This window comes from Notamacropus eugenii, chromosome 3 (genome assembly GCF_028372415.1).
Source record: "Notamacropus eugenii isolate mMacEug1 chromosome 3, mMacEug1.pri_v2, whole genome shotgun sequence".
In the NCBI taxonomy this organism is placed as follows: Eukaryota; Metazoa; Chordata; class Mammalia; order Diprotodontia; family Macropodidae; genus Notamacropus; species Notamacropus eugenii.
Genome location: NC_092874.1, coordinates 225,004,138 through 225,020,549, shown reverse-complemented (window position 1 = coordinate 225,020,549; position 16,412 = coordinate 225,004,138). Strand labels below are relative to the sequence as shown.

At 43.2% G+C, this 16,412-nt stretch overlaps 1 protein-coding gene across 1 annotated transcript; it reads left to right on the top strand.

Annotated features, from left to right (window-relative positions):
• The first annotated feature begins 1,924 nt into the window (after window positions 1-1,924).
• On the top strand, window positions 1,925-14,361 carry KRT84 (keratin 84). The gene is made up of 9 exons (XM_072654735.1): window positions 1,925-2,567; window positions 3,869-4,077; window positions 5,389-5,449; window positions 6,102-6,197; window positions 7,002-7,166; window positions 8,989-9,114; window positions 10,071-10,291; window positions 10,943-10,974; window positions 12,747-14,361. Exons 1-9 carry the CDS (start codon window positions 1,980-1,982, stop codon window positions 13,133-13,135), a joined length of 1,887 nt encoding a protein of 628 aa, XP_072510836.1. The 5' UTR covers window positions 1,925-1,979; the 3' UTR covers window positions 13,136-14,361.
• Window positions 14,362-16,412: the final 2,051 nt, after the last annotated feature.

Genomic DNA, 16,412 nt, shown 5'->3' with positions numbered 1-16,412 from the left:
GTCTTAGAGAGGTCGTAACTTGTCCAGGGTCAAATGGCCATTATGTGTCAGAGGTAGACCTTCAACTCCAGTCTTCTTGGCTCTATCCACTGCACATCCCATACATATAAAAAATGGTCTTCATAATTTCCATCCCCCACCTCCTTACCCAAGAACTCTTGCATAATCCCCAAAGAGGTTGAGTTCTCTGAATGATCCCTGACTTTCTTCCAGAGAATGCAAGTGAGGCACAGATGCTTTTCCTTCAGCAGCTCTGTCCCTTTCCCAGGTTGGCCTAGCAATATCCCCCCACCCAAGAATAAAGAATATAGATGACTCCTAGGTTCCTGACTATTCTAGTTGACCCATTACCACAACCACCTTCCCTTCCTTATTTCATTTATTTATACAAGAAGATTGGAACTAAATCCCTGAAGTTCCTTCAGTTTCTAAGTTCTATCATTCCAGAAGCACATAGAGTCTACAAGTCTAAGTCCCTGGATACTTCCTTGCCCTATATTTTTCCTAACTTCTTTTCTTTTCCCCCTTACTCTTCTTTCTCCTACCCTTGCATTTTAAAAAATCATTTCCTTCTTTCTCCACTTGTTCCCCATCCACTTATACATTTAGGTGGTATGTATTCATGAGAATAAATTCCTGGATCTAAATAATTTATAAATAAAAACAACTTTATAATAACTTTAATAGAATTATATTTTCAATAAACGATTATTGGATTAAATTATTTTCAGTAAAAAGAAAATAACACTTCACCTTCATCTCACCAAAATAGAAAACAAAAAAGTCAGTCATTCAGATGATACTAAACATCTTTAAGTTTGGAAATATCTGTGCAATTGATTAAATATTCTACTTTCCACCCAAGTGTTTCTAGGCTTCTTCCCACTCTAGTTCAATCAATCATTGTAGATAAGTCAATAATTCAGGATCCAAAAAGCTGTGGAGGTGGGATTTGGAGGGAGGAGAGAAAAGGACAGAATTATATGGTCCAGCAGCTTCAGATACCCAAGAATTTAATTGTTACCTCATATCTCCCCTTCACCTTGTGTCATGAAGATGACACCAATAGAGGTTCCCCAAAGACATCCTTTTCCCAACTAGACTGTAAGCTCGCCAAAGACAGGCATCCTTTGAGCTTTAGATCCTCCACCATGATGACTTGATGGTTTATACATAGTAGGTATTTGTTGAACTAACAGGGTTGGTGAATGCATGAATCTGTTGAGTGTGTCACATCTGTAATGTGTCTACACTGACCTAAGTGACCTAGAGATTTGTCAGTAATCAAGCTTTATAAGGACAACCAAAAGGGTTCATTGAGGCTAAATAAATTCCCTTTTCCTTAAATTCAACTATCCAAATGATACTTTTGAGAATTGAATGAATAATTGGTCTGCCCCCTAGAGACGCATTAATGTGAACTGGGAGCACCTCTCTCTTTCCCTTTGGGGTGTATAGACTCAACCTTTCCTTACTGCCTGTTCTCACCCCCATTTTTTCCTCATCAGGCCATGACTACATAGATACTTTTATTCCTGTCATTTCGCTCAAATCAGTTAGCATTCTAACTTTTCAGTGGTTAGCCACACTCACAGAAAACAGCTCTATTGGTTTTATAACTATAGCCCATTAATGTCCCCATAAGGGCAATTGTGGTGTGCTTATGGAGAAAATAGGATTGTAATGTTTATGTGTTCTTAATGTTTATGGGTTTGATGTTATAGGCCATAATGAAGATGGAAATAGGTGTGCCTCTGATTAGCTCACTATTAAAGAGGTTATAGGCCTGAAGAGTTTCTGCTAACAACCCAAGCTCATAAAAGCCAACAAATGGCTTTTTTCTGTTTTTATGGGGCCAAACCTCAGATCCCCAAATGCATAAAAGGGTTGAGTAGGACCTACTAGCTCCACAGGGACTCCTAGCACCAGTTGATTTCATTGCTCCTTGGTCACTCTCTGCTCCCAACTTAGAAGCCACCATGTCCTGCCGCTCCTTTCGAATCAGCTCTGGCCGCCGCATTGGCAATTTCAGCTCCTGCTCTGCAGTGGCACCTCAGAATCTGAACCGTTATCAGGCCAACTCTGTCTCCTGCCACAGTGGTGCCAACTTCCGGGGCTTTGGTGGTTTTGGGAGCCGTAGTCTGTGCAATTTTGGATCCTATTCACCCCAAAGGGTGGCAGTGAGCTCTTACCCCATCCGCTCTGGGATTGGTTTTAGATCTGGTGGCAGGATTGGTTTTGGCACTGGCAGTGGCATTGGCTTTGGATTTGGATCCAGCAGCGGGTCTTGCTTTGGGGCTGGTAACAGCATTGGCTTTGGATTTGGAAGTGGCATTGGTTTGGGGCCCAGTGGCAGTATTGGCCATGGGTTTGGCAGACCTGGTTTCGGGTACAGAGTTGGTGGAATCGGAGGCCCAGCTGCCTCTTCTATCACACCTGTTACTGTCAACCCAAGCCTGCTGACACCTCTCAACCTAGAGATTGACCCCAATGTTCAGAGAGTGAAGAAGGATGAGAAGGAGCAGATCAAGACTCTGAACAACAAGTTTGCTTCATTCATTGACAAGGTATCTACACATCTGTCTAGTTGATTCTCTGAGGCCAGGATTACCAAATGAATGTTAATTGTCTCTCTACCACAAGAGGCCATACTGTTGGCCATCTTTCATGCCAAAAGCAGAAAATTGGCACAGACTATTTGAGGTGCATGGAGTGGCTTAACTCCTGCTACCCTCCTGCCAATGATCATTTGTATGGCAAGACCCAAAGGACCTTGGGGATCTGAAGGAAACTATACTGCCTCGGACTCGCAGAATGACCTTGAGGGGTCTTTCTCTTCTTATTTCTATGGATGTTTTGAGTGTTACTTGTTTTTCTGAAGCTAGGGCTATGCCTGTATGCATAGAGGGAAGGGGAGGACTGAGGCATAGATTTAAATAATTCTGTCTACAAAAAAAACTAGCATTGATTCAGTGGTCTGGATTTGGAGGAAGTCTTTCTGGGTCTGAATGATATCATTTTATAGGGTGCAGAGAGTCTCTACTTCCCCTTCCCCAAAGTGGAAACATTGGAATAGAGCTATACATCTCAAAGGCCATTTTATTTTAGAGATGAGGAAACGAAGGCCCATGGAGGTTAATTGTTTTGTCTGAGATCACCCACGTTAGAGCCATCTAGGTGGCCAAACCAGACCATTCAGAAGAAATACAAACAAATGAAAACTTGCTCTTCATGGCCTGAATAAAAAAGTTACTTTAGACCATGAAAAAGAGAAGCTACAGCTTCGTTTCACTCAGAGAAGTACAGATTCAGCTTGAATTTCTGGGTGAGAATGTGCCTAACATATTAAAAATAATCATGGGCAAGGGGAGTCAAGTTAGAACTGTCCCTGATCATGGCAGGGAGCAGTTTCTGGGTCAAGGATAGCCTTAAATATGAAACAATTCTCTGGGTCATCTCTATATGACTCTGGGGGGTATTTTTGAACTTCCAGAAAGTTTTCCCACTGATTCTACTTTATGTGCATCCTTACTTTATCCTGAGGAGGGACCCCGTGACCTTCTAGACCAATGTCAAAGAGCCCAAGTAGAGTCATCACCACCATTGCCCCCTTTCTCTTTAACTCTTGGCTGGCTAACCTTTCCCAAGAAGGCCATTCTTAAATGTTTGAGTTGTAAGGTCCTTTCTTTTCAACTGATCTTGGTTATAAGGAAGTAATGGTCTCCAACCTCCTATTGGGCTAGGAGTAAAAATGAACCAAGGAGGTAGTAATGACAGTAAGGTGTTGAAAGCAAAAATGTATCATTGCCAACTGAGACAAACAGGTGAGACCATCCTAGTTCTTGTTCCTTTGCCTGGTGGGGTTTAGGTTCGGTTCCTGGAACAGCAAAATAAGCTTCTAGAGACTAAGTGGAGCTTCCTCCAAGACCAGAGATGTGTGAGGAGCAACCTGGAGCCTCTCTTTGAGAATTATATCAACAACCTGAGGCGGCAGATGGATGTGGTCGCCAGTGACCGAGGCAGGCTGGAAGCTGAGAGGAACCACATGCAGGATGTCCTCGAGGGCTTCAAGAAGAAGTGAGTTTGAAAAGGGCCTAGAGATCCCAAGTGGGAAGTCTCTGACTAGAGGGACTGGGGTGAGGGGTTAGGGAGGACTTCTTGAAAAGGAAACCATTAGCAAGGGAATTGAAGAGATATTGTCTGTGACTCCTAGTGGGGAAAAAAGGTGGGGCAGGAGGTTTTGCTACTGGTGGGATAACGGCACAGGTCTGCTTGATGAGTTGGTCCCTCAAGTTTCCTTTCACATTGAGTATTCTGGGATTGTAGAAATCTGATTGAGGAGACCTTTCTGGAACTTGGTTCATCTGAAAACAAGTAGACTCAGCATTGAGTACTCTGTGACCAAGTACATCAAAGCAATGCCTCAAACAAAGAAACTTAAAAGTTAACCTGTCTTTTAGATAGCTTTCAGACTCCAAACTCTGCTTTGATAAAATAAAAGGAATTTGGAGGGAAACTTTGTATATACTAGGTATGTATGTATGAATGTATGTGTACGTATATGTATATATAGCTCAAGGCTACCCAACAATGGCTTTAGGGCTCCCTTTCCCCTTCCCCACCTCTTTGACTGTTAAAGCTGAAGAAGTCCTTAGGATCCAAGATTTAGAGCTCAAAGGGACCTTATCAGTTCCAATCCTCTCATTCTATAAATCAGGAAAGTTGGCTACCAAGTGGCCAAGCTGAGACATGAGAACAGGTCCTTTAACTCCAAATCCTCTGTCCAAGACTATCATTGCTGGTTGTAAAAACAGTCTCAGAAATGTTGTTTTTTAATTTGTGATGATTAGGTCCCCTCACTTCCACATTGCTGTTTTCCTCTAGAGTACAAGGTCTTGTCTTGGGTATTTCAGGGAGGTGAAAGAATGAAAGGAAAAGAGAAAAGAGACGTGGTCTCCTCTTTCGAGGAGTTCTCTCAGCTTAATACGGGGGGAGAGGGAACAAAACTCAGGACTAGAAGTCAAGGCAACTTGTTTGTGCAAATGAATTTAATTCAAACTGAGCAACTAGCACTGGAGTGGGGGAGATGAATTTAAAGAGCATTTAATCCTGGAAAGGGTCAATCAAGGCCAATAAGGGAGGGCTTCCTGGAAAATGTGTGGAGCAAGGCTGACAAAGAGAAAGGGACCGTGCTAGGGGAAGAAGGATGGGGAGACAGTGTCTCAAGACAGGGGTATAAATTGTGATAGGGCTTGTAGTTGATATAGGAGATGTGTGGGTAGGGGACAGATTGCCTGGACCAAAGGGGTCATTCTGGAGAATCACAAGCAACTGGCCTTGGTTTGGTCCAGGATGAATAATTCAGTTTCCTTGTGCTTGCCAACCCAGGTATGAAGAGGAGGTAGTATCGCGGGCCAATGCAGAGAATGAGTTTGTGGCTCTGAAGAAGGTAAGTGAGAGCTGCAGGTGTGAGATGACTCTCAGCAAAATAGACAAATGTTTTGTATACTGGACCGAAGCACCCTCAAGATGGATCCCAGAGCCACCGTATCCAGACATCACAATCTCTGGCCAGGCAGGAATTGGCTAACTTGACTTTCCAAATCTGGATTTTCAGGATCATCCCTGATCTTTATATAGCTATTAAGAAAAAAGCTGAATCTTGGAAAATTACCCCTCTTCTAATTTTCTGAGCATTAAGGGAGAGGAGTAGTAGTAGTAGTAGTAGTAGTAGTAGTAGTAGTAGTAGTAGTAGTAATAGTAATAGTACTAGTAGAAGTAGTAGTAGTACTAGTAGTAGTAGTAGTGGAGGTAGTACTGATGGTAGTAGTACTAGTAGTGGTAGTGGTAGTGGTGGTAGTAGTAGTAGCAGTAGCAGTAGTAGTAGTAGTAGTAGTAGTAGTAGTAGTAGTAGTCCTAGCAGCAACAGCAGCAGCAGCAGCATCTCCATCCTATGCTTCCTTAACACCCACCTACTGCAACACTACCCAGTGACAAATCTTCCCACCCTTCTAGTCCCAGGTTGCCCCACCTTCTATAGCCCTGGACCTAGTTCTTGGGAGTGGCAAGCATAGGTTTCATTCCCTCTCTCCTTCTTGTAGGATGTGGATACAGCTTTCTTAAACAAATCTGACCTGGAGACCAATGTGGAAGCTTTGACCAGTGAGATCGAATTCCTGAAAGCTCTGTATGAGGAGGTAAATGTCTATTCTATAGTCTTAGAACTATAATAAACAAAAATAGAACTAACATAAAAAATAACTATAATAAACCCTATTTCTCAATAGCCAACTGGAAAATTTTCCCATGACCAGAGGGCTAATTTTAAGCCAAGAGACTGGCTTTCTCTGACTTCACCAGCTACCTGATATGGCATAGACAGCAAAATCAAGCCTATGGCATTGACTAAGAGTCTAGAGAGTGTTTCCTCTAGAGTTAATATGTACTACCCATACTCTGTGGTTCTCCTAAGGTTTTTCTTTCTTGAGATGTAACCAGCTCTCCAATATTAATGGGTGGATTATGCACAGGTTATTCTTCTCTCAAGCCTCTAGTACGGCCATGGGCCATCTACTCATGTTCAACTGGTGTGTGAGAGCTTAAGAATAATGGGGGCACAGGATGATTTATTATTTGCCTACACAATTCAGATCTCAGTCTCCTCAAACTACCCAAACAATTCCCAATTCCAATAGAAGACATTGTTAGAAGGTTTATTTTGCCATTATGTATTCTTTTGAATTATCAGTATCCCTTTCCCTAGGGAAGATAACTACAGTTGACTGTGATTTTCTTTGTTCTTGATGAGATCTTGTCTTTCAACCTCCTAGCAAGGTTGCATGTCAAAAGGCAAGGTAGTAGTCCCTGGTTATGCTTCTGTTGCAAATTTCTAGTCTTGAGAATAGAGATTTACTGTTTCATTTTTGGTTTGCATCTCCAGTGCCTGGCACATAGTAGGGTTTCATAATGTTAGTTGACTAATTGATGATTGATTTGTGCAGGAGATCAATATTCTCCAATCCCACATCTCAGAAACATCTGTCATTGTTAAAATGGATAACAGCAGGAACCTGGACTTGGATGGCATAATTGATGAAATTCGGGCTCAGTATGAGGAAATTGCCCGGCGAAGCCGAGCTGATGCTGAAGCCTGGTACCAGACTAAGGTGAACTAGACAAGATCACCCCTCAGAAGCCATGGGGCATATGTGCTGGAGGATGGGGTGGTGGCAATGAATGGAGGGAAGGGTAAAGAATACAGATACAGACCTCCTGAAATCTGGACCTTTGTAATTGTCCCCTAAAGTTTTTCCCTTCCCTACTGGATAAATATGTATTGACCTCTGAACCTCTAGGTCCTGATATCAGCCTCCTAGACTGAGACCTCCTAGTTTGCTTAGTCCTCTAAATTCAGTGGTCTAGTCTTATGAGAAGCAGTGTGGAGTGATAGACAGAGTGGTCTGGCATCAGGATAACTTGTGTCCAAGACCCGCACTAGTGATTAATAATAATTACTATTTATATGGAGCTTTGTTTATACTTATTTAACATTATTTTATCATTATTTATCAAGTACATTATATTTATTTCTATTATATTTAATAGTGCATAATATCCATAAATTAATAATTAATATATTATTTATATTTATGTAGAGCTTTGAAGTATCAAACTTGATATAACAACAATAGCAAAAGCATTATTATTATCCCATTTTACAGATAAGAAAACTGAGGCTAGAGAAATTAAGCGATTTGCTCAGGATTGCATAGCTAGTAAAATTCTAAAGTAAGATTTGAACTCAGGACTTCCAAACTCAAAGTTCAGCACCCTGTACACTGAACCACCTAGCTTACTCTGCATTAGGCAGTCGTTTATCTAACTAGTTGACCATCTACTTTTTTGGGGGGGGGCGGGGCAAGGCAATGAGGGTTAAGCAGCTTTCCCAGAGTCACACAGTTAGCTTCAAGTATTTGAGATCAGATTTGAACTCAGGTCCTCCTGACTCTAGGGCTAGTACTCTATCCACTGCACCACCTAGCTGCCCTAACTGTCTATTCTTAATCAAGGAAAAATAAAGAAATTTAAGTGAGATAAGATGGTTTTGTCCCATCAGTAGGATTCATTCAGCCCAACACACAAACTGCTCCTCAGGTCCACAAAAGACCCTGCCCCCCCCCCCATTTTCTGCATAAAAGGGGTTGAGGGCATGACCTTTTTGCACTTTTCAGGAGGTAACTCTCAGAGCTGGAACCCCAGTACTGTCTCTCTCATGGCCTGGTCCCTTGGGGATCCCCTGCTAGCTCAAAGGAAGCATCACACCCTAGTTAGGAGGTAAATTCAGAGAAGACTTAGCTGGGAGGAGCAAGGCTTGAGTTTCAATATAAAGCAGTTTTTCCTCCCCACAAAGGATGGTTTAGCAGTGGTGGGTAAAAGAGGTGGGGATGCTGAGAAGCAATTTGGATGGAAAGTTAGAATTGATTACTGCTTAACTACTGAAAAGAGCTACTGTGAGCCACTGAAGGCCTCTCTATAAGATAATTTCATTCAGCCATGTGTGTAGGGTAGGTGGGTGGCTGGCTGGAATCTGGGGTAAAAAAGACAAAAACCAAATTCAAATCCAGCCTCACTCACTAGCCACATAATCTTGGGCAAGTCTCTAAATCTGTTTGCCTCACTTTCCTTATCTGTAAAATGGGGATTATAATAGCCTCTATCTCCTAGGGTTATTGTGAGAACCAAATGAGATACTCTTTATAAAGTGCTTTATACAGTTCCTAATACATAGCAGATACTATATTATTGTTATTAGTTAGTAGGCTTAAAGGAAATGGAATCTCCCCAGTTTCTCCTCTTCAGTCTATTTGTGTGGGTTCCTACTGGACTCTGAGGTCATCGAGGTGAGGGAGTGGGTGGTTGACAAAGCACCGTAAGGATGATGACCCAACTCTTGACTCCTGTGCCTTCCATCTGACTTATCCCTTCTAGTATGAGGAGATGCGAGTAACAGCCGGCGTGCACTGCGACAATCTCCGGAGTACACGGGATGAGATCAATGAGCTAAACCGCCTGATCCAGAGGCTGAAGACTGAAATTGATCATGCCAAGGCACAGGTGAGCATAAGGTCATGCAGGAAAGGGAGAGGGAAGTTAGATCCAAGGGTTTTCCCCTTTAGGGTAGACTTTCTAAAATCAGGTGAGCCAATTAGCCACACCTTCATTGGTCTCCTGTGTGTACACAGTTCCTTTCTGAACACTGAGGATTAAGCCTAGGGAATCAAGAAACAGGCCCCTCCCTGCCCTGTCCTGTTCCATCCTGCCCTGCCCTGCCCTGCCCAGCCCAGGAGCTCCTACTAAGATGTAGAGGGATGTAACAGGTCACTGACACAGAATGATATGCCTGTGTCTGCATACAGATATCAAATTAGTGATTGCTACCTAGGGCTCTGAACTTTAATCATGAGGATGATGTGAGGAACTAGAACAACTGACTGAAGGGACTGGTTTAGGAAGGCCAGGAAAGGAGATAGATAGGAGGAGAAAAACAGGGTTGGGAAGAGGGAAGGGAATTCGTTTCTTGAGAAGACAAATTTATTTCATTTTTGGTTTGTTTCTCCAATACCTATCACATAGAAGGGGTTTGGTAAATGTTGGTTGATTGATTGATGATTGATTTGTGCTGGAGACTGAGATGCTCAAGGAAAGAATGTTGAAGGGAAGGCATACCAGACAGGAAGAACATTATGAATGAGACTAAGAGGTGGCACAAGAGGAAAAGTGTAGGGGATGGGGAACTGGGTTGTGTAAGTAGGACAAGAAAATGCCAGCTGGCAGAGACACAGCTCTGGATTTGAGAGGGGTGAGATAAAGAGGGGTCAGCTGAAGACGGGATTAACTCCATCCCTTAGCAACATCCTTTGAGAGACCATCAATTTTTGTAAACCTCACTTGGGAAAGTCCATGCCAATGGTCAGTGCACCAACATGTCCCCAACATCTTTGGGAGGCTATTTGACTTTAACCCAAGGATTTGGGACAAATAAATATTCACGTACAATTTGCAACCCACAGCGAGCCAAATTGGAGGCTGCTGTTGCTGAGGCCGAGCAGCAGGGAGAGGCTGCTCTCAATGATGCCAAGGTCAAGCTGGCTGAACTAGAGGGGGCTTTGCAGCAAGCCAAGCAGGACATGGCCTGTCAGCTGCGTGAGTACCAGGACCTGATGAATGTCAAACTGGCCTTGGATGTTGAGATCACTGCCTACAGGAAACTCCTAGAAGGTGAAGAGAACAGGTGAGCAACTCTGGTGCAGAAGAAGGATGGAGGTTAGATCTTGGGAAGGACTAACTTTCTAGAGAGGGTGGGGCAGTGGACAGAGAAAAGGATTGTTAATAGGGGACCTATGAAACAAATTCCCTCTTCAGGAAGAGACAAGTAGACTACTTCAGCAGAGAAGAATGTTTTCTGATTTGCTGAGGTCACAAATTAGCTCTTTGATAATAGACAAGCCATTGCTTCTCCGTGAAATATATTTTCTTCATCTATAAAATGAGGAAGTTAGTTACATTGCAAGAGCTTGAAGATTCCTTCCAACTCTAAGGCTATCCTACTTTAAGAGTTTTCCCAAATGATGAAATCCCTTTGGGGAATGTCCCCCTGATTCAGAACTGGTGATTTCTGAGAGTGATAGTAATATTGACCAAATTATCAACTCAGTTGTCCTAGAAATTTGAGAAATCACCTAGTAGAACTCCCTGATTTTATAGATGAGGAAACTAAGACCCAGAGAAGGGCAGTGATCTGCCCAAGATCATCCAGCTCATTAGTATCCAAGTCAAGATTAGAACTTAAGTCAGGATTAGTGTTGTAAGTCTCAGCTCAGTACTTTTTCAAATACACACTGTCTCTTCTACTTGACATCTTTTTTCCTCCTTCTCCCCTTAGGATATGTGAAGGTGTTGGACCAGTGAACATATGTAAGAAAATTGTCTTTTTTTTTTCCTGGGGTTGGGGATGGGGTGGCGGGGAGAGTGGAGCAGGGGTGGGTGTGGTGAAGGTAGTTGCTATGTTTTTGCTTAGTGTCACACTGGGGTCAGTAACCTGCCAAGGCTGAGGTTAGTGCAGGGATGAGCTAAATACCTGGCTAGGGATAAGAAGTCTTCCTGTAGCTGGCCAGGGTTTCCCCAAGCCTTTGTGCAAAGCATTTGAAGGGCTTAGAAATAGTTGGCCTGTTCTAACAAGTCACAAACCTTACCCTGTATGGGCAAAACCCTGGAGGATACCTGGAAGTCCATTGGCAAGTAGGTCTGCTCACCCCCTGGTGGCTGGCTAGAGGTAAAGGCTGAATTGAAATCTAACCTTCTTCAATAGAGCCATCTAGGAACTTTGTTGTCCATTTAAATGCTCAGTGCACAATGATTCCTCAGGTCAAAGAATACTGGATGTAGCTAAGGAAATGCTTGAGAACCAATACATTGGCCCATCAGCCCATCCATTTGTGAAGTATTTATCACTATTGACACAAAAATCCTCTAGTAGGTTTTGCTATGTTATGACCAATACAAAGCATAAATTTTGGAGGAGTTCAGAGACAGACATCTTTGAGAGGTCCTGGAGTGGTCAAGGTAGGGGCTTCATAAAGGAAATGGCAAATTGAACTTGGAGTTGAAGGCTGGAAAGGATTCAGATAAACATGGTAGAAAGGGGAAGGTAGGAAGGGTGGGGAGACCTATGTTAAAGAACGTTAGTAGGTGTTTGGTGGCAGAGTTCTATCCTGGTAAGGTAGGGATGAAGACCTTCCCCTCACCTGGGAGGGGCTTATAATCAAGCTGGGAAGAGAGGATACTTTGAGAATACTTACTAAACCGTATGCTTCCCAAGTGTGACCAATACCATAGTCTTTGAGGGCTATGTATAGGAATTGTTGGGAAGCTGGGTGGTGCAGTAGATAAAGAGCAGGGCCTGGAGTCAGGAAGACTCATTTTCATGAGTTCAAATCTGACCTCAGACACTCACTGGCTGTGTGACCCTGCGTAAGTCACTCAATCCTGTTTGTCTCAGTTTCCTTATCCATAAAATGAGCTAGAGAAGGAAATGGCAAAACACTCCAGTATCTTTGCCAAGAAAACCCCAAATGGGGTCACAGAGAGTCAGACATGACCAAAAGATGAGTGAATAGCAATAAATAGGAATTCTAGAAGAGAAGCAGGTGCCATGAGTATCTGAGAAGACTCATGAGTATCACTGGTCTCACAACCCAGGGTAACCCAGGCTGGCTAAAGAGCCCATGTCTATATTGCCGCTATCATCTGTATTATTCAGAACCCTACTCCTCCCCAACCCTCTTACACTCTCCACTTTGGGCTAAACTGAAATAACTCCAAATGACTGCATATTTGGAAATAGTAGACTTTCCTTTTTCCAATATTTATCTGGATTTTTGCTCTTATGGTTGGCCTGGCCTGAATCATCTAGTTGGGGAAGAAAATGGTTATGGGCTGAGCTGACAATAGAATTTTGGTCGTATGATTCCCAGCCTCCCCTGATTAGAGAGGGCCTTGGGGGAGTGAGTCTGTATGGGTATGTGGGGCATGAGTCACATTTACCTGGAGGGATATTAAGTGGCCAGTTCACAGAGCTGAGCTTGGAATTTGATCTGGCATTGTCTATTGTACATTGTCTATATGTATGTCCTAGAAGTTGTTATTTTCCTCTGACCCTTTCCCTGATGACCCCTTTCCTTCTCCAGCTGTGAGCAGCTCCAGAGGTGGTGTGATATGTGGCCTAGAACCTTTTGTCTCCAGTTCCTCCTATGCCCGAGGCGGGTCTGGGTTCTCTGGAGGCAGCAACATCTGTACCACCAGCGGGCTCCTGAGTTCTGGGGGTGCCCGGAATTCTGGCGGCTCGTGTGGCACAGTCCTGAGCCGGGGTTCTAGGATCTCTGCCAAAGGTGGGGATGTAGCAGTCACCAGCGGAAGGAGCACTGTGATCACTGGTGAAACCTGTGCCCCCTGCAATCCCTGTCTCCCCACCGAGGGTTTCAGCAGTGGCAGCGGCAACCAGAGCTGCCGGGAGAGTGGCCGCAGCTCCTCAGTCCACTTTGTTTCCACTACCTCAACCCGCCGGAACAAGTACTAAATGAAGAACCCAGGATCTGCTACTACGGAGAGAGAGAAAGAAAGAGAGAGAGAAAACCATCTTTAGGATTCCTACACTGGTCCCCAGAAAGGCCTAAATGTGGACTTTGTGGATGAGATGCCCCTAAATTAACCCCCAAATTCTCCCTTTTCTAGAGGAACTATCTATCTTGTGAATTATCTGGAGTCACAGTTTGTCCCAGGCTGGCTTTCCATCTGGGAACCCCAGCAGCTCCCATCAGCTCCCATTCAGGAAGGAAAATTAAAATCAATTCACCCAGGATACATAGCTTTAGGAAGGTAAATCTACTTCCAACCAATGTGTGCATGGTCTCTCAAAGCCAAAGAAACAGAAAAGACAGTGTGGTAGCATAGTGGAGCAGAAGTTGAGAGTGAACTCAGAGAACCTGGGTCTGAATGCTGACTCAACAAGTTCTAGCCATGTAATCTCAGCTAAAAAAACCTTTATTTCTTTGAGTCTCAGTTTTCTCGTTCAGGAAATGTGGAGTTTGGACTAAATGACCTCTAGTTATCTCAGCCAGATGACCCTCTCACTCGAAATCGTTAAGCCTATGATTTAGGGCATTCATTTTTCATCCCTGTCCCTGTTTCCCTCTATTTGAAGAAGTCATTGTTCATACTTAATACAAGTTTCTCTTATCCACACTCCCCCTGCTTCCTTTCTCTCTCAGGCAAAAAAGAAATAATTTTTGACCCTCTTTCCTGGATTCAGAAGTCTCTGCTAACCTAGATTCCTTTGGGCCTGGTATCTCCCTCAAAGAGAGCCCTTTGGGCTTGGAGGGTTGGGGTTATCTATCCCCAGGTGACTATCTCAGGAGCTATGTCTGTCCACTATGTGTATGAATGCTGACTGCTGGATGCTATATTTCTCTTGCTGCATTGTTTGACATTGTAGGACCTAAAGTCTACAAGTGAGTTTCTTTTTAGGGCTGTGCTTGTCATGCCTGGAAAGGATGACATCTCAGGATGGTAGAGGGAAGGTCCTTGACCAAATGATTGGTTGGAAGTCAAGGGATAACTCTAGATGATGCTTTATCTCCCTTCTCCTTGATGGCTAGAGACCTCTGGCTACTTGCTGGCCTCAGGAATGGATCTGTCAAGATATGAAGGGAGGAAAGAAAGGAAGGAATTTATTTGTATGCACACATGTGTTGCTCTTTGCATTCTCTGGTGTTTCCAATAAACTTGCCAAGCTGACTACAAGAAGGACTTTGTCTCTCTCCTTTGGGGATTCTTTATGGGAATGCGAAGCAGGAACTAGACAGTTATCTGGCAAATGCAGACATCTCTCAATTACTCAATGCCTAGGGAGCCCTAGGCAGCTAGGCAGTACGGTGGGTAGAGTGTCGGGCCTGAAGTCAGGTAAACTCATCTTCCTGAATTTAAATCTGGCCTCAGACACTTACTAGCTGTGTGACTCTGGGCAAGTCACTTAACTCTGTTTGGCTCAGTTTCCTCATCTATAAAATGAGCTGGAAAAGGAAAAGGCAAACCACTCCAGTATCTTTGCCAAGACAGTCCCAAATGGGGTTACAAAAACTCAGACATGACTAAAAAACGACTGAACAAAGAGAGGCCTATCCCGAGAATATGGGGAAGACTTTGCCCTAACCCTAGATGGGGCTTATAATCAAGCTGAAGAGAGAGAAGTGGCAAAGGTTTTAAGGATACTTACAAAGCCACAGGATACCTAAGTGTGGCCAGCAATTTACTGTGTGATCTTAGACTAAACATTTTTCCTCTCTGGACTTCAATTTCTTCATCTATAAAATGAGATTATTGGGCTATGCGATCTTTCAGCATTATTATTCTATAAGCATAGGTAAATACAAACGGGGCAATTTAAGGGAAACGAGGGAACAAGGCAGAGTTCATCTGAGTAGGTTTCCCGGTGGAGGTAGGTAGTGGAAAAGGGGAGGGGCTGTAAACTGCTTTTGAAGGAGAAAGGCCTAAACTGACAAAGAGAAGTAGAGAGTGTATTCCCATTAAGAGTAGTGACCTAGCCCAAGGGGAGAGACAATCATGAGCCAAAGATAGGGAACAGATTCCCCCTATTATGACAAAACAAGGGAGCAATTGAACTGGAGGATCTCTCAGACAGACTATCTGATACCTTTGACTTTTGTGAATTTCTTGCTGGCCATGTTGCTTGGGCATCTGAGTTGAGAGATTTGTTCTCCAAACACTATGTCCTAGTATTCACAGGATTGCCTATTTTTTGGCTTTTCTTTAAGCTACGTACTCACAGGAAAGTGCTCTGTCAATCTTGAAGAAATGTGAATTATAGAATGGTAGGATGTGAATTATATAAATTCACAAAAATACAATTATTTATATATCTATATTTAGATATGTAAATTCACAAAAATATAAAATGGTAGAAATGTGAATTACAATTCTCCAGGTATAGCCCCTTCTTATAGTGTCCATTTCAGTAAAGGTTAATGATGTTAGCTTGAAAAGGCCAAGGTCTCTTACTGCATCCAGAGCCATCTCTAGTCATCCTGATTTATATCTTACCACTGGACCCAGATAATTCTGGAGGAGAAAGTGAGGCTGGTGACTCCCTCTCTTAAATCCAATTCACTTGCATGTCATGGTATCACATCCCTGATGTCATGGTCTTCTTCTAGAATAAAGAACAAACAACAGTTTCAGTGTGTATCATCAATGCAAATGCTTTCAAACTTCTACTGCAGTTTGAGAGAATTCTGGAACACAGACTAATATTTAGTTTGGTCTATTGGGAGTTCTTGGTCCACAGCTCCAGCCAGGTATTTCTAGGGCTGCCCACATATAACTCTTGGGTTATTTCTATTTCTGCCACTGCATCAATGTACTTGGTGTCTGTCCCATCTCTGACTGCATACTAGAAGCTACTGAAGGGAAGGCACTTTGTACCTCACAGCATGTTCTCCTAGGCAAGGGTGTCAGCCTGATTGTAGTGTCTCACTCTGAGCAACTCAAAAAATTAATCACTATAGAGAGGTCAAGTGATTTGCCCTGGGTTCCATAGTTAGACCTGGGTCTCACATACAGGTGTTCTGATACCAGGTTCAAACCATAGAACTTGACTTCTAATACAAATAGTAATTTGAAAAGTCATAGAGAAGCCCAGTTCTCCCACGTTTATTCCAGAAAATATCTAAGAGTCACAACTGATCAAATAATAATAAAGAAATCCAAAGGGAAACCATAGAAAATGCCTTCAGCCAGACACCTGGGGAAAGGAATTGGCCAAGGATGCCAGTATGAGT